This window comes from Drosophila gunungcola, unplaced genomic scaffold (genome assembly GCF_025200985.1).
Source record: "Drosophila gunungcola strain Sukarami unplaced genomic scaffold, Dgunungcola_SK_2 000001F, whole genome shotgun sequence".
Lineage (NCBI taxonomy): Eukaryota > Metazoa > Arthropoda > Insecta > Diptera > Drosophilidae > Drosophila > Drosophila gunungcola.
The window spans coordinates 12,449,852-12,467,556 of record NW_026453197.1 but is presented as its reverse complement, the minus strand read 5'-3'; the positions used below and the strand labels follow the sequence as shown (position 1 = coordinate 12,467,556).

The 17,705-nt window shown below is 40.3% G+C and overlaps 2 protein-coding genes across 3 annotated transcripts; one reads left to right on the top strand and one right to left on the bottom strand.

Annotated features, from left to right (window-relative positions):
- Positions 1-9,520: 9,520 nt before the first annotated feature.
- LOC128261538 (uncharacterized) lies at positions 9,521-15,498 on the top strand. The gene is made up of 3 exons (XM_052995275.1): positions 9,521-9,673; positions 11,685-11,817; positions 14,460-15,498. The coding sequence occupies exons 2-3, from the start codon at positions 11,685-11,687 to the stop codon at positions 15,020-15,022; spliced, it is 696 nt and encodes a 231-aa protein (XP_052851235.1). The 5' UTR covers positions 9,521-9,673; the 3' UTR covers positions 15,023-15,498.
- Positions 15,091-17,635, bottom strand: LOC128261537 (U2 small nuclear ribonucleoprotein auxiliary factor 35 kDa subunit-related protein 2). Of its 2 annotated transcripts, none has more exons than XM_052995274.1 (5): positions 17,571-17,635; positions 16,694-17,512; positions 16,124-16,227; positions 15,846-16,002; positions 15,091-15,788 (listed from the first exon to the last, which is right to left on the bottom strand). In XM_052995274.1, the coding sequence occupies exons 1-5, from the start codon at positions 17,582-17,584 to the stop codon at positions 15,509-15,511; spliced, it is 1,374 nt and encodes a 457-aa protein (XP_052851234.1). In that variant the 5' UTR covers positions 17,585-17,635; the 3' UTR covers positions 15,091-15,508. The 2 variants fall into 2 exon arrangements, 1 of the variants encoding a protein (XP_052851234.1); XR_008268266.1 differs by having other exon boundaries at positions 15,777-15,788; positions 15,846-15,972; positions 16,096-16,227.
- Between the last annotated feature and the right edge of the window lie 70 nt (positions 17,636-17,705).

Sequence of the window (17,705 nt, the reverse complement as noted above, 5' to 3'; positions counted from 1 at the left end):
TGACTCGACGTTCCAACCCTTCCAACCCTTCCAACCCTTTGAAAAACCCCTTTGGATCGACATAATTTCTGAGCCACATATACACATACATATGTATGTATGTATATGTATGTGTTTTGCAGGGCTCACCTGTTGAGTCTTTTGGGGGCCTTGCGATGGGGCCCTGACTGGTGTTAGAAAAATGCGGCCAGCAGCAAACCGTTCTCGCTGACACAAACTTCTTGGCTCGCGCTCGCTCCTCGTTGGCTGGCATTAAAGTGACTTTTTTTCAAATAAAATTTTGTGTAGTGCGATTTGTTGTATCGCGCGTCCGTTAACAGGCGCCCAGGAAAAATAGCCAGCGGATTGCCGACATTTTTGCAGCCTCAGTTTTCTTTGGCTCATGTGGGTGCCGAGCGGGATGACTATAGTGTGACCGGCATTTTTTGCATGCGCCAGAGGGAGAAAGCAATAGTTCAGGGAAAAGCGTTATATTGGTTTGTGTCTCCGCTAGGGGATTCGGGTTCAGAAAGCTCTTTTTACTAGTAATTTAATGATGAATTACAATAGTTGTAATTATTATTACAAATATTTTATTGGGACTCGTGTGCTTTGTTATCTTTTAAATTTTCTGATTTTTTTCTTATGATGTGGAGACCTTTATAGATGTAGAGGGAACTCACATAAAAATACCCACAAAAAATATTTAAAAAAGAAGAAAATAATTTTTGTGTTTTTGATCGAAATTAATGAATTCCACGGGTAACAAAAACGGGGTAAAAAGAAATGATATATATGACCTTTAAAATAAAACGATTTTAACGAACAATATATATAAAAATTGGCCGGTTTTCTGAATAAAAATAAACTCCAATAATGCATAAATGACGTGGGTTTGTAGAAAGTTACGAAATCGATTATTCTAAAATATTCACGCAACTTGTTAAATTAGGTTATGACGCAGGTTTTTAGATAGGTAAAAAGAAAACCCCCCAGTTTGTGTTCCAATAAATGGGTTTTCATTGATTGTTTTGGCCTATGAATTTTTTACGAGGGAACTCCACACCCAAATACGGCCAAGCAGCTTATTAACTTAATATTTATTCAAGCAAATACAGAGGTCACGCGTTTTAACAACTGCAAATATTTAACGCATCTCGAAATTGATAAACCAAAATTTATAAACTGAAGCGTAGACCGAACTTTATGAATTGTATGTGTTAAGGTCAGGCGGCATAGATGATAAATAGTTCCATTAGCTATATTTTTTGGCTTTTCAAATAATCAGGGGCATTTGTGCTTATATGGGAAGTTGATATGATAGACAAATTGGCTTCCCAATGTATTTTTCATCGCTGTTGCGAAGGTATTTTTACAAATTTTCAAGACATTCTAGTCCGTTCCACTCCATCAAGCACCCTTACATTTGAATAATGTAAAATAAATAATTTAAGCAAACACACGCTTTTTATTAATTTATTATTATAATATACAAACTTATATGTATATTTGTCATTCAGACAGACAGTAAAATATTGATGCTTCATAAAATCAAAGCGTGAAATCAATTTAATTTAAATTTAATTTAAATTGGTTTATGTTTTTGATTTGTTTTGCCTTTGCATGGGATTACACATTTTTTCGGCTTCGGTATTATAAATATTAATGAAATACTGCTTGTGATATGTTTGATTCACTTGTGCCAAGTGTTTGATATATAAACCGATGAAGTTGGTTTCGTGTTTCCAACCAGTTCTGAAGATTTACACAAGACCGAAAATAAAAAAAAAAAGATTGATGTGGTGAGCTTGGATAATGAAAAATGTCAGTCATACTATGAGCAAAAGGTGCAATGAACCAAAGTGATAGAAAAAGTATAATACATGAAAATATTTCGTGTTGTTTTTTATTGATGGAACATTTTGCAAATGACCACGTTTTCGAGAATGATTGATTGGGTCATTAAGACATTAGGACTGATCTGTAGGAATATGTTTGTTGGTTTTAATGAAGTGATATAAATCAACATTAGAGGAATGTTCTTTTTATATTTGCTTGTTTTTGTTTCAGCTTAACAGATTACCCATCAATGAACCATAAGCGGTGAATCATGCAGATCATTTCTTGAGTATTGCTATACCATCGATACCTTTTCCGTATTATACCATCCACCTCTTGAACAACTTGACTACCGAATATAATGGATCGAAATATTTGGGTTCGTAGCGGAACCAGTCACATGCTGCTTAATGGTTCTGTCACGTACGAAGATGAAACTGCGGCAACGTCATCAAGTGGCTTATACATTCACTTTTTCGCATCCGCGTTATCGCCATCGCCGGGCCAAAAAACAAAAAAAAAAAAAAAACAACAAAGTTGCCGCGATTCAAGAAGTGCTCTTCATGGTACTGGTAACTCGAATCTCGTACCTCGTACCTCGCATTGGGTACGCAAATGTTGTTGTCGCTCCGCTCAAGGTTGAGGCAAACTGGTATCATCATCCACATCCACATCCACATCTATATCCACATGATTGTGGCCGGGTTGTTGTTTTATGTTGTTATTGTATTTTTTTTTTGTTTTTCGCCAGAGCCGCTAAACTGTTAAGAGCTGATGCGAGATTGTGGCTCAATGTGGTCGCCGCTTGGCACGAGTCGCCGTGGATTAATTAATATCCATGTCCATTTAGCCGCCGAAGATGTTCTTGGGGGTCGAAAAACAAAACAAACTAGAAGCCTTTCCCTTGTCACATAAATCTAGGAGGCCAGTTTTGTGCACTAATAAAAAACATTTAAACTATCCAAATGATAAATAAGGCACTCAACCTTACACATCGAATTTAGGAAGGGGTATTCAAATGGTTTCTAACAACGAAACATATTTGCCAGAAAATATATATTTAAATATAAATATAAAAATAAATCTTCTTCACATTAAAAATTATGAAAATGTAATCTGAAAATGCAGTGTAAAATTTTGAAGAGTGTGCTATTGCCCTTGAACTGATGTCAAAATCGGGCAGATCAAAAGCCAAACACACTTGGCTGATTCTGTGTGCGCCTAACATTATCTGCGTACATTATTGTAAACAATAAAAATGTTGTTAATGACTTGGCGGTATGCACTTAGCACTTCTTCAACGTTTTACATTTCAAACTGGCTCGTTTCTCGGTCTCCCCATTGGTGTTTATGATTTATGAACAATTTCTAAAGTGCACTTGTTTGACCGCAGACTAACAACAAGTTGGACAGGTCGTTGTTTGTGTTGTATTATTTTTGATTTTCAAAATGTAATAACAATTTGACTTGACTTGGCACGCATCTCCATTTTCTGGCTGCAATTGATGTGGACTGGTGTGGTGTGTTGTGTTTTGAAGTGGAGTGGAGTGGAGTGGAGTGGAGGGCAGTGCGTTGGCAGACATGTGACAAGATCTGACAAACGGCTGTGTTCCAGCCGCCGATGTTGCTTCTAATTCTGCTGACAGATGAGGTCGCCCCCAACGCAGTTGTGGCCTGTGTGCTGATGACTAAAGAAACGCAAAAATTAAAAAAAACCAGCCAACCCTGAAACTGTTTAGCGAACTGCAGCCCCCCAAAAGCACAGCAGCGGCAGCAGCATCCACATTGGAAACATCAGCAACATGAGCAACGTCAGCCGACGACCCATGAACTTTACACAACGCAAGTTGCTTTTTGGCCGGACGATGGGGTTAGGTGAGGTTGATGTTGTGGCTGCAACAAGTGCGTTGCAACAACCCGAGCTAGTAGCACGAAAAAAGGTACTTCTGGCTTCATAATAACTACTTTGGCTAGCCATATTTCAAATTGGATTTGAGGGAGGGAAGTTGCAGGATTGCCTGATGCCCTTAATTGAAAACAAGAATACCTGAACTTATTTAATGGGTTGAATCAAAAAGAAATCAAGCAATCAACCTTTAACAAAATAAAATTGGTTTACTCTTTTGCAGATTGCATTTTGGTATTAAGTTTAAAAAATAAAAATATAATACAAAATACATTTTGAACAGAAAGACATCCAAGTTAAGCCATAATTGCTTTAGGGCGTTAATAAATAACTTAAAATCTACAGCAATAGAAGCATTAAATTAATGAATCCATTTTGAAAGTAAAGGCTTTAGACAGCAGAGCTAGTTAACCATTTTTGGGCATGATTCGGTAAAATCACAATGACACTGCAAACCAATCTGCCTTTAGTTTACTAAAGAAAAGTTCGCGTTCGTTGCTCAAGTCTTTTGTTTTGGCGGTTCTCATCTGTTTCAGCGGCCAACCTGCGGAAAACTGTCTGACTAAGCGCTTCTGATTTATGACTTCAGCATGCGCTGGCCGCTTGGAACATATGCTCAATTGATTTCATAAGCATGACACCCCGGCTGGCAAACAAAAATTAACTTTTGCCTTATAAATATGCAACTTCCTCCACGACGCCGGCCACACTCGCAAAAAATGTTTGCTTTAAATTCCCTTAATTTACAATTCAATTTAATTTTATTAGAGAGGGATTAATATTTTCAAGAGTAAAAAAAAATAGAAATTTGCTGAAATTAACTGTTAAATAGTTACAATTTATGGCAATGGTGCAGAGATTTTTCCCTTGTAATGAAATACTTTAAAACCTTTATTTAAGATAAAATAAAAAATTTATAATACAAATTTTAATATATTTCTTTCTATCAGTATCAATTACAAATAAAATTTTTTTATAATTATGAAACGTCTTTTAAATAAAACTTCCTTGGAAAATAAAAAAACATTAATCAAATAGGAAAACAATTTAACTAATTTAATATTCAATTTTGTTTTTTTTTAGTTTTAGGCATTTTTATGAGATTAATTAATTTTTCCCAGTGTGCCTTCCAACGGACGGATAGGTGTATGATGATGATGTAAAAATTACAGCAAGAAAAAATATGAAAAACTGAATGTAAAACACACACACAAATTATGCAAAGCTGAGCTAGCTGTTGCCATTGCATATGTTCACCGGCCTGGGAGGCGATGGGCTTGGATTGGATGGATGGATGGGATGCGATGGGGTGGCTGGAGATGGAAATGGAAATTCTATGGAATCAGACATCCGCATCTGCCCCTGACTGACTGACTGACTGACTGACTGACTGACTGACTGACTGACTGACTGACTGACTGACTGACTGACTAACTGACTGACTGTCTGGGCTGGCCAGGGTGCACAATTCCGCACACACCCTCTTTTCAGCGTTTATATAATTTGTCAGATTTATGGCGCTGATTAGACAAATGGCGATTCTAAACGAACCAATGCGAGAGTCTCAGCCTCTTGTGCAATTAGCCCGCTGGTTGTTGTTTATGTTGCATTGTCTTCGGCGGCAGCAGCAGCAGCAGCAGCAGCAGCATCATTTAATATAACTAGATGTGGGCGGGAGGGCCGATGGGGGCGGGGCCGTGGCCAGAGACTCATTCATAAGCAGCACTTGGGATGCGAAGATTCTTGGCAATGTATGTGCGCCAAATGTGTGTCAAAGTTTGCTGTACTGCACTAAGCATTTTCGCAATCATCTCTTCGTTTCGTTTCGTTTGTTTGCCGGTGTCTCTGTTTTGAGTTTGTTTTTTTTTATTTTGATTTTTTTTTCGCATATGGAAAATTTTTGTCACGTTTTCCGTGACGAATTTAAAATGCGCCCGGGCACTTAATTCTTTTGTGTCACAACGAAGAGACCGTTTTTCGTCTTCACATTTTACACAGATGCGCTAAATTGCAGACATCAATCATTTTGATATTTTTTTTTTTTTTTATGATTCGCTCATTGCGTAATCCATACTTTTGGGGTATGGGTATAATATGGTATATGGGTATCTGGGTTCTTCTTCTTGGCTTCACACTTAGCGCCTGAATAAAAGGTTTCATGACTGCCGTTGATTTTGATTTTAATGCTGCTGATGCTGCTGCTGATGGTGAAGTTTGAAGTTGGCTCGAGAGTCGGCAAGGTCTTGATTAATTTGTTGCCAATCACTTTTCGTGTGGTGCGACAAAAGCCCCACACTCGGCCAAAACAGCCAACGCAAACACAGCATTTAAATTTCAACTAATGTGTAAATGAACAAGCGACGACGGCCTCTTGGGGTCACATTTGGCAACATTTCTCATCTGCCGATCGGGCAAAACCATTTAAAAAGTATTTTTTTTGTCCATTTTTTCCATTTTTTTTTTCCACATTTTTGTTTCACTTTTTTTGTTCGATTTGCCGCGGCCAATCTTCTTGGCCGTTAAAACAAGTTGCAATTACGCCCGGCAACCTTCACGCATTCCCCAGATGAGTTGATGCCCCAATGTTAATGATAGAAATTCTATGTGGCCAATTAAAAAACCGCAGGAAAACCAAGTAACTAAGCCAAAGTTCAATTCAATACAATTCGAAGCCAAAATCCAATCAAATCCCCTAATTCGAGCTAAGGTCAGCTCAGCCGCTGGCCATTCTTTGTATCTGTTTGTTTAAATAGATTGATTATTATTTTTGTTTGCTATTTGGGCTGGCTGTGCCATTGTTGCCGCCAACAATTTGCATCTTGATTGTGTGTATATTTCGCTTGGAACGCATCGCATTGAAGCGGAAGCTGCGCCGAGATCTGCTTCAGATTCGAGACTTGAGATCTGCTCGAGCTGTCGACGGGTGCTTCCGCGCTCAGGGCAATCTGATCTTGTTTAAAGTCTGGCTTTGTGTATTTCGTATTTCGTATGTGGTGTTTTGTATTTTCCTATTTTAGTTTAGCCGAACATCTTTTGATGTTTGTGCCTTAGATTATGGAAATGCGGCAGCAGGCAAACCCCATCTGCGCACCATCTGAAGCCTATTGTAGTTGCAAAAGGTTTTGTGTCTCAGCTCACCCACCGAAGGTCGAACATCGCATAAAACTGTCAATCTGATCGACTGGCTCACGCTGCGTATTAGTAATCTGCGTGAATAGCGAATCATCGTTTGGCGATGATTAAGCCCATTTTTACCCAGAACACAGCGATGCACAGCGGCTTTTGAACCCCACAAGGTCAGCGACAGGAAGTGCAGGAAACTGAGGCAAAAAACCCGAAATCGAAACACGATTCAAGGGCGAAAATGTGTAATGTGCAACAAGTGGAAAGGAAACAAAATCATCGACACAGCGGATGCAGCAGATGCAAAATGTGGAGGGCAAAACACATCAACTGGGAACTGCGGATGTTGCAAGCACCAAGAAGATTTACCTTCGAAACGCTAAACAATGAGGTGTTAAATGTTTTCGTGGTGCAAATCGTTTTCCTGGAATTTTGTAAAACACCTATGCTTTTACAGCTTGTTTTTTGCGTTTTTTTACCCTGTAACTTTATCCAAGAAAATAAACTTTCTGCAGAATTATAAGAATATTAAAATAAATTATTTTTAAAATATCATAAAAGTTTTGCTTTTTATTTTTTTTTAAGGATCTTAAGGATTGAATTAAAAATAAAATAAAAATATATTTTTTGTATATATTTTGTATGATATTTATTTTAATAGCCAAAAAAAAGACACCATTCAAATCGCATATTATAATGATATAAAAATAATTTTAATTAGCTTCCTGAATAGTTATTTTAATTTTATTTCCCTAAGTACATTATTTTTGGAAAAAAATAAACAATAAATTTGAGTTGACTACATCTTTTACAAATTACTGCCACTTAAGTGCTTTATATTAATTGGCTAAAAGTGACTTGTCTATTTGAATATTTCTTTGGAGACATCGCTGTTTTAGGCGGCAATAAAACTAATTAAATAACACTTCAAGTCCGAGATCATGTGACGCAACGTTTTACCTGCTTTAGAGCCAACTTTGATCTCCGCGTGATCTTCGATCTGGATTTCATAAAAAAGGCATTTTTTGAACTTCCTTAATCAGCACATCCTTGAACTACGTCATTTTGCCTTCGGGGAAGTCGGCAAATTGAAAGTTTCCCAATCGGTTGGGTATTTTTTTTTCTTTTTTTGCAATATGAACTTAACACTCGCCAGCTAAATATGTAATTAATTTGAGGCTAGTGTTAATCTGTTGGCCCAACACAATTCACGGCTCTTCGGGTCCAAACCTTTTGCACATGGCGCCCCCAAGGCAAGTGACTGCGGCTCTATTAATAAGGCTAATTAAAATATGCAAGGGAGGGGCAAAAAAACGGGGGGGAAGACCCAGGCCGAGAGACAGAAGCGGGAATTGGAGCTCGGCCACGCCTTTTGTGATCGAATCCGCTTTCAAAATTAGTTCGCTATTAAACACAGGCACTAAATGGCAAACAAAAGTGCCACCCAAACAACGCGTCTTCATGGTCAATTAGCAGTCAACAGAAATATGACAGAAACAGAAATAAACGTAAGAAAAGAGTGGCGACAAGTCGAGTCGAGTCGAGTCAAAAGAGCGGTGTGCAGGTTGAACATTTGCGCTATCCAAGAGTCACGGGTTCAAATCCAGTCAAAATGTCAAGTTGATGATGGCAATTAAACAGGATTAGCGACTTGAACTTGCCCCCCACGATTTCGAATGACGCATTGCGACAGATTTGATTTTGTATCTCAATCTTAATAGCGGCAAGGGAAGGGGCGGTGCGGTGGATTCACTCGCCCAATCACACTTAATATATTACATAATCAAGCGATCAATTTGCATATTTATGAGCGAAAATAAAAAGCAAACATAAAACTTTTTAAGAACAATCTCAGATCCGGCTGGCACCGCCAGCCACTCGCGAGGTTTTTTTTTTGGGGGGTCCAAATGAAAACGCGGGGGTGTTTATGGGCAGCCGACGATCCTTTCCCCCAAATCACCGCCAGTTCATTCACATGGCAATTAAAAACTGAAACAGAAACAGAAACAGAGTTTGTAAATGGCAGAAGACGAAACCCATCGAACCGCTTTTGAATTTTGGTTTTTCGAACGCGTGCGTGGGGCAGAGCGCGGAAGCCAAATCATCAGCGCTTAAATGGCATTTCGAAAGGCTTTTCAAGATCAAGGCCTGAAAAAGAAGACAAACACTTCATCAAAAATTGATATATGAAGCTGGCCGTTGAGATGGATGCCAGCGCGGCGAGCCAGAAAAAATGTATATTTCGAAATAAAACACACATACTCGTACAAACTCTCGGAGCTCGAGTTTCTAGTGCCTGGCACTCGAACAACAACTACTTAATGGATCGGCGGACTATAAAAATTATCAAACTATAGTTTAAGCCCCGAACAATAGATCGAGAAGTTGCTTTAAATAAAAAGTAAATAAATAAGAGGACTGAAAAAATCAAAAAAGAACGAAGGGGCGCACATAAATATTTATAGACAAAAGTTGTCGTTGTCTAAAGATGTTCTGAGCAGCTCATCTCGTTGTTTCTGTTCTCTGTAGTTTTGTTTTTGTTTTTCTATATTGCCTGGCTGTATATTGCCGTTGTTAAAGCTTCGCTGCAGCAGCAGAAGTTGCGGTCAACGTCGCCGTCGACAGCGCAGTCGCAGCTTTTCAAAGCTGCACGAGATGTTGTTGGTGGGCAGCCAGCGCGGCATCGACTATAAAACAGTTTGCTGCTGCCAATTGACTTTTGTTTTCGTTTGCGTCTGGTCTCGTCTGGTTGTCTGCTTGGACAATTCGGCGACTACAGTATAGAAACCGTGTGCTGTGCAGTGTTATTCCAAATAGCAAGCAAAGGTAAGCAGCAGAGCCCATCGCGTCCAAGGATATATACAGTGTGCTATATATATGTACGATATGCGATATGTTTGTGTGTGCGGACAATCGAAGGACTACCATAAGTGCAAAAGCCGTAATGTGTCAATAAACAACCATAAATTGTACAAAAAAAAATTAAATTGAGTGCTGTGAGCTGTTCAAGGATATGGAAACCTAATTTAAAAAAAAACCTCGCTCAGAACTGGCAAGACCTGAATCGAAGAGAACTAAAGGCGATAGAGGATTTAAAAAGAAACGAGTTCGTTGCTTAAGTCTTTCGTTTGATGCCTATCACAGAAAAAGTTCGCTGCCTAAGTCTTTTGTTTACGACCTGACTTAGAACAAGTTCGCTACCCAAGTCTTTTGTTTAAGAACTTTCTTAGAGAGAGTTCGTTGCTCAAGTCTCTGGGAACTTACGTAGAAAAAAAAAGAGTTTACAAATACATTTGTTTTAAAACTTTTATAGACAAAGTTCGCTGCCTAAGTCTTTCGTTTAAGAACTTTGAGAGGTCGTCAAGAAAGAAGTCTTTCATTTTATAATTTAGCATTAAAAAATAAAAATAAAATTATTTCTGAATATAACTCACACAAAATACAGTTTGCGCAATGGTGTACATGAAATTTTCCATCACCCATAACCAGTCAAAGAAAAACCCGAAAAGCGAAACAGTCGATAATGCATAAAGCCCACTTGGCCTGTAATTTGCCCGCTGGCATCAAAGGGCACTGAGCTCTCCGTAGGTGTATAATTAAATGCCTCATCAGCTGGTCAGCTCGGCTGATTGATTAACATGCATGAAACAAGAAATGGACAAAGCGCTGATGGACAAGTTACAAAACGCAACAAATGAACAAACAAATGAGAAAGAAAACAAAAAAAGTAGCCACCAAAAAGTAGCCACAGCAAAAAAAAACATAAATATTTCTCAATGCAGCAAACGCGTTTGAACTCTTCACTTTGGAAATGTCGCTGACGAAAATGAAATCAATACGAAATCCACTTTTCATTATGTATTGTTACCAAATTAGGCGCTGACCGCTGATAAGCGGCGGATCATTAATGATTTATAGTTGCCAAATCGGCGGACAGCAGGCGATCAAATAAACACTGGCGATAAAGATAAACAACACGGACAAGCAATCGACGCCCGGATCAAATCCAATTAATATGCAACAATTTCAAGCTGCGCGGACATTGAGCTCCGGTTAATGCTAATCCGACGCGAATTGCATTTGCATAAGGAGGAAGAAACGACTTTAAGCCGGGGCTTTTAATTAAAATGCTCGGCGACGTGGAAGGTTCTAGCCGAAGACACGCAGCGTCTGAAAAGCAGGCGATAAAAAGTCAATAAAACCAGTTAAGGTCAGGCAATGCTGCTTGTGTAATCAACATGTTTGCTGCTGTTGCTGCTGCTGCTGCAGATGTTAAATACATTTTTATTTATGAATAATGTGACGTGCTGACGATGCCGATGCCGATCACGTTGCCTCCGCTGCGCCACAATAAAAATGAAAATGAAAATAAAATAATAAAGTCTCAAGTGTCGTCGGTCGTCGATCGTTGATCGTTGATCGTCGATCGCCGATGGTTTGGCGTTTGGTAGTCACTGTGGCACTGTGTCAGTGGCCGCCGGGGGCAACCGGTTGCGCATCCTTGACATAAAAAGCGATCTCGATCTCGATCTCGCACCAGAGACCAGCTTACATCTTCGTAGCGAGCTGGAAATTTATACGAAATTGCGTATACGCAATGGCCTGCGAGGTGGCAAACCAAAAGGGCGCGGCGTCTTTATCGCCCCGATAATCGTGTACAAATTTATGTTAATGACAACGTGTTAACAATTTGCATATCTATATCTGTAGTTGTACCTGTTTCTGAACCTGTGACTTGCCAAATCGCACATTGAATGGCATTTTGTCTTACCAAATGTTTTGCCCACGCTCACGCTTCTGTTTCTCTTCTCTTTATATTTTCATATTTGGCCTGCAGATGAAAGTCACACTGGCATTAGCGACTTTCTGCGTGGTGGCAGCCTGCAGCCATGCGGCCAGAACCACCACAACCACAGCGACCAAGCCGGGTCGCTTCCTCTCACTGCCCGTGCCCGCCAAGTGCGCTAGCCGTAAGTATTCCTAATCCCAACTTCCAACTACCTGGCCCAATCATTAACCCATCCATTCCCACAATGGCGAAAAGTAAAAGTGTCGAATGCGGCGAGAATATTAAGCGGTTGGTGTACTGTCGCTTCGGTTGCCAAGTTTGCACTTGAATTCGTTTGGCAATGCGACGTGTGGGTGTAACCACAACAGACGGGGGATTTTGCTGAAGGTCGCTGACGTGAGCGCCAGCTTTATAGTCGTCTTTGGTTTTAATTCACTTTCTTTGGCCGCCTTTTTCGTAAACAAATTCGATTTACCAGATAGAAATAAAGCAAAAAAAAGTTTAATTCAATGGTACCAAATCTGTTAAAAAGAAACATTTTATTTTGTGATTAATTTTCTTTAAACAGATGAATAAGTTGTATTCAAAAAATTTCAAGAAAATCAAAAAACTAAAAGTTATCTTAAAAAGTTAAAAAAAACTATTAATTTCCCTGTAAAGGTTTGATATTTTCTCATAATTTAAAAGACTAACTTGTAATTTAATTAATAGATTATAAAAAATTAAGCTAACCGGAACTTGAGATCATTAAGTATCAAAAAGTGTTGAAAACTGGTTATTTTCCAATCGTATAATTATATTAACAAAAAAATGAAGTTGTTATTTCGGCTTAGGCTAGATATTAACTCTCAATTTGCCAAATCAAAAGGGGGTTAAGTTTTAAATAGTTCAGTTGAAGTGGGTTTTCCTCATTTATTCTAGCGATGATTGACGCTGCAAGTCATCGCCTGAGATTACAAACATTTGAAAACGGGTGAAACGCCTGAACAATAGCATCATCGCTGCATATCCGGTACACTAATGAACACTTTGCAGTTATTGCTAATTAGGCAAGCCCTAACTCACACCAGCACCAGCGCACTGCCACACACTTATGGCCAACACACACTTAGAGATAGAGAGAGACAGAGACTACTAAGCCGAGCCGTTAAACATGCAACTTAATTTTCGGGGCGTCACCGAGTTGCATTTCCAGTTTTGATTTTTTTGAGCCCGGTGCGCCGTTTTAGATCTTTCATCTCTTAGTAATTTCCAGTTATACAAGCGCAACTTTTTTAGGTCTCCCAATAGTTAAATCACCTGATTAACTATTCAGATTTAATTACCTTTTGTAGACAACTCTCTCAGGCGTGCAGTCGCCCGATAATTAAGATTCGAAAACGGTTTGGTTTTTCTAAGTCACTGCTGAAAGATGCCAATCGCAAACCAGGGGGGGGGGAATGCAGTCGCAGTTGGCGGATTATTATGCAAGTTTTGGTTAGGAAAATGTAAATACGTTGCCAAGATGAGTTTTAGCCATATTATCGCCTTGACCCGCACACAAAAGGGCCAATAAATGTGGGGAAATTGCAAGAGGCAGCAACAGCAGAAGCAGCGGCAGCAAAATAAATAATAATGTGCAAACAATGGCAAATAAGGCCATTGGACTTAAGCCGATTTGACGCGAAGTGTGTATTGGGGCGGGGGCGGGGGCGTGGCAAGGGGGCAGTTGCAAAAGTGGCTTAAAGCGCGGCTAATGACGCGTGCCAGCTGTGGCAACAGGCGGGTTTTTTTTCTCCCCATTTTAGGGGCGTTACCCGCGGGCGGACATATCGCACATTGCGAAGACCGACTTCGACTTCCAAAGAGGCAGCTAATCAAATGGAAGCTGGCAGCTCGCTCAGGCGAAACAAGTTCGAGGATGGAGCTGTTAGGCGGGGGTTCCCATTGTTCCTCACGGCGGACAAACAAACCGACGAAGAAAACAAAAAAAAAATAAACTAAAAAAAAAAAAAACGGCGAACCTTTTGACACCAGCCAAGACAAAAGGAAAGCGGCAGGCGGCGGGCGCAAAAAGAAGCATGCTGCATAAATTGCGGAGATTGCGTAACCCGCCGCCACCGGGGAAGTTGTGTAAGGCCTGGGGCAACGATTTTTTTTTTTTTTTTTTTTTTTTTTTTTTTTTGCATTTTTGGCATTAATACTTGCTTTCGGGTTCGTTTGCGCCTTTTTTTTCATTTTTTGTTGTCTGCCCATTATGGGGCAGGCTAGGAGACATTGCACTGGGTCTCGAACTGAAGATGAGGCTGCAGTCGCGCGGAGAACCGGTTCCACTGGCCACACCCACACTGTGAAAAATATATATATTTAATCGTTATTGTAAACTATTTCTATAAGCAAGAAATAATTGTTCCAATTTAAAGTGTTTGTTCTGGAAATAAAACTTTTTTTTGTTTTAGTTCCAACTTTTTTAAGAAAACAATTTTTTTTGAAGATTTTTTGTGTTATAAATTTGTAAAATTGTCTGCTAGCTTCAAGTTAAGTATATAAAGTTCTTTCAACGTCGAATTAGGAAACATTCAGTTATTGAGTTCAACTAAACTAAATTATTCGGTAAGAAAAAGAAAGCCCTAATCGGTGTTATTTCAAAATAAATGGTATACAATAATTATTTTTGGCACATCATTTTTGTTAAAGCCATTTTTAAATGGTCTTAAGGATGTGAAATTTAAAAAAAATCCTTATTGTAAGCAAAAGTTAAGCCATAAATAACCAAATTTTCTCTCTATGCACTTTAAAACGTACCCCCCACATTAACCCAACTTTCTCTTTCTCGACCCACAGGTCCCAAGGAGTTCTCCTACCGCGGCAAAAACATGTTCCTAACCACCCACGTGCCCGCCCTGGCCAACAAGAAGGTCGACTGGCTGGATGGCCGCAATCTGTGCCGCGAGTACTGCATGGATTTGGTCGCTTTGGAGACCCAAGAGAAGAACAACCTGATCTTCCGCGTGATCCAGCAGAACGATGTGCCGTACATCTGGACGGCCGGACGTATCTGTGACTTTGCCGGCTGCGAGAATCGTCCGGATCTGGAGCCCAAGACCGTCTACGGATGGTTCTGGTCCGCAACCCGCGAGAAGATCCAGGCCACCAACCGCATCCCACAGGGCTGGGGCTACAACCCCTGGTCGCAGACCGGACACAAGAAGCGCCCGCAGCCGGACAACGCCGAGTATGACATCAACCAGACCAAGGAACAGTGCCTGTCCGTGCTGAACAACGTGTACAACGATGGCATCGCCTGGCACGACGTGGCCTGCTACCACGAGAAGCCCGTCATCTGCGAGGACAACGAGGAGCTGCTGCGCTATGTGGCGGCCACGAATCCCGGAATCCGTCTATAAGGCGGCACGCTGGGCGTTCGCTGTTTGCCTAATTTTAAAGCTACTTATTATAATATTCCTTAAACGAGTTTTTGTATCATTTTTGTTTGTATGTGTACGACGAAAACGGAAGAAAGCAAGACAAATAGACTTTAGAATTTACAAATTTCCGATCTTACCACCTATAATACTGTCATCAAATCCCCAACCCCCAAATCCCAGCACCCAGTGTCACTTTCCCTTTTCTCGTTTCAAAACTGCCAATTTTACGCGTAGAATTCTATTCCGTTGTAATCAATTGAGTCGTTTTCGGACCGCACTTGAAACTATTTATAAGCAATCTTAAATTGCGAGTGTATCTCTGTCCCTCTGATTTCCATCCTAGCAAGAAATTCGGAATCTCTTTAGTATTTTGTTTGAGACACTCACTCATGTTTTGCGCACAAAGAGATTGAATTAAATTTTGTAAAGATCCCATTAAACAAACCTTAAATGAATACTTGGCTTTTATTGGCGATGGTTTTGTTGATATCTGTTTGATCTTCGATCTTCATGGGATGATCCCGATGAGCTGCGATCTCTTTTAGAGCATTTACCACGGTTCGATCGGGCTGACCATTTATCACTTCTCGATCTGGAATTGAACTCCGTCTGATGGGAGTTTTTGAGATCCTGTCTTGTTCCAGAGTTCCTAATGCTGTTGCTTAAGTCTTTGGAGTTTTCCAGCTCCATCTCAGGGCTCTCGGACCAGCGCCAGTTCCTACCACGCTCATTGTGGTCATCCCAACTAAAAGAAGGTAAATTAAATATTACTGCCAAACAACAGTTTAATATAAAGGCTTACCTAGGAGTCTTGGCCGTGGGAGTTTGGTTAGAGCGTCGTTCACTTCTTGGAGTCGTCGTATTTTCCAGATCCGTATTGAACAGATTGTTCGGATTGCGAAATATATGCAGATAGCCGCAGCCGTTACCTTTGGGACATTTACGTGTTAAGGACAAACCTTTAAAAAGCCACAGATTGTGATAAGGAAAATGGGATTATAACAAACATATCGGTTAGGCAAGTGAGTGAGTTTTGGTTTGACAAAGGATACGGCTCTTCTTGGCATGCAGTTCACGTACCGCACACTGCGCCACGCCAGGTTTTCAGATTGGAGAACTCCACGCTCAGGCGCTTGGAGGCATAGAATCGACCCTGAAGACTGGTAAAAGCGCGAAGGGCAGATCTGAAAATAAAATAGGAAGTAAACTAAGGTAAAATATTTGTAATGAGACAAGGTATTTTAATTTGTAGGGCCTGTATTAGAAAAGATTGTATATACATTTAAAGATTTCTAACATTTTAGATAGACGAAATGTTTTCTTTGGTTACTTAAATCTTCTTTAAATTTGTGTAAGCTGAGAAGTAATTGATAAATAATAATAGTCTTAAGTCCTTAATTATGTTTAAAATAATATATTAATACGGTGAAGGAATATTTAAAAAAAAAACGGACAACACAAAGACAATAAAATTTGAATAGACATACGCTAAAAATAAAAATTAAATGCAATTACTTTCATATAAAAATGTTGGAAACTAGGCTTCATTAGGCAATAATTTGAACACCCGAATTATTTGCATACAAACAATTGTAATTAAAATTTTATAATTAATTTAATGGGAATCATAGTAAAAATTCCCAGACAAACCGTTCGTTTGTGTATTCCACGAAGACATTTCCCCTCAGATGTTCGAGCGTATTGCGCACAGTTCGGAAGTTGACGATTTGGCCAAACTTCTTCAGTTCCTCGACGGCATCGTCGAAGAACTCGTCGTAGTCGCTGCGCAGATCCTGTTCGGTCAGCTCCAAGTGCTCCTCCGCGGAGGCGTACTCTTTGTGTGTCCGCTGTTCCCGCAGCATGGAGTGGTTGAAAAAGTGCCGAATGAGCAGGATCCTGGCCAGCATGGGCCGTCGGTGGTTGAAGGTGCAGGCATGACCGTAACGGCAGCAGTTGGTGCGACTGAAGAATTCGCAGGGTCGTTCCCCCGGTTGGGTTTCCATCACGCGGAGCAGGTGCTTTGGTGGCTTCTCCACGCGTGGGTTGTTCAGGTACTCGGCCATGCTCTCCATCATGGCATCGAATTCGGCGGCAGCCTTGGCGGCTTTGCGGAGCTCCTCCTCGCGCTGCTTCCTTTGTGCTTCCTCCCGTTCCGCCCGCTCTTTGGCCTGTTCCCGCTGCAGTCGCTCCACTTCCTCCTGCTCCTTGCGTCTTTTGGCCTCGTCTATGCGGAACTGCCGCTGGGCGATGGCCTCGCAACGCAGCCAGCACTCCTCCGCATCCTGGTGCTCCCGTTCGGCCACAAGGCGCTGAAACTCCTCCATTTCCTGCTGTTTCTGCAGCCATTTCTGGTAACCCGGCTCCAAAAGTCTCAAATTTTGTGCCTCCTCCTCCAATTTGTCGCGTTCTTTTGCATGTTTTTGGCGGCGTCGCTTCCTCTGCTGCTTCTTGACTGACTTTCTCCTTGCCCTATACCGTAATAAACAATAATTTAATAAAATTTGTTAGTTACTAAACAATTATTTACCTTTTTTCCGGCATTTTTGCAGAATCAAAACATTGGAATTCAGCGAGCAGTTAGAACGAAGTTATGAGCGTATGCCTAAAAAATACCAAAACAAGTATTTCAAAATACCATAACATACCAAAGTTGTAGAAATAG

Excerpts from the sequence above, each read along its gene's own strand:
- LOC128261537 (XM_052995274.1), bottom strand. Across the intron at positions 16,228-16,693 it reads GTGGAATACACAAACGAACG|ATCTGCCCTTCGCGCTTTTA; the intron begins GTTTGTCTGGGA and ends TTTTATTTTCAG. Across the intron at positions 16,003-16,123 it reads CTGGCGTGGCGCAGTGTGCG|GTTTGTCCTTAACACGTAAA; the intron begins GTACGTGAACTG and ends GGCTTTTTAAAG.
- LOC128261538 (XM_052995275.1), top strand. The coding sequence starts at position 11,685 with ATGAAAGTCACACTGGCATTAGCGACTTTCTGCGTGGTGGCAGCCTGC. Across the intron at positions 11,818-14,459 it reads GCCCGCCAAGTGCGCTAGCC|GTCCCAAGGAGTTCTCCTAC; the intron begins GTAAGTATTCCT and ends CTCGACCCACAG.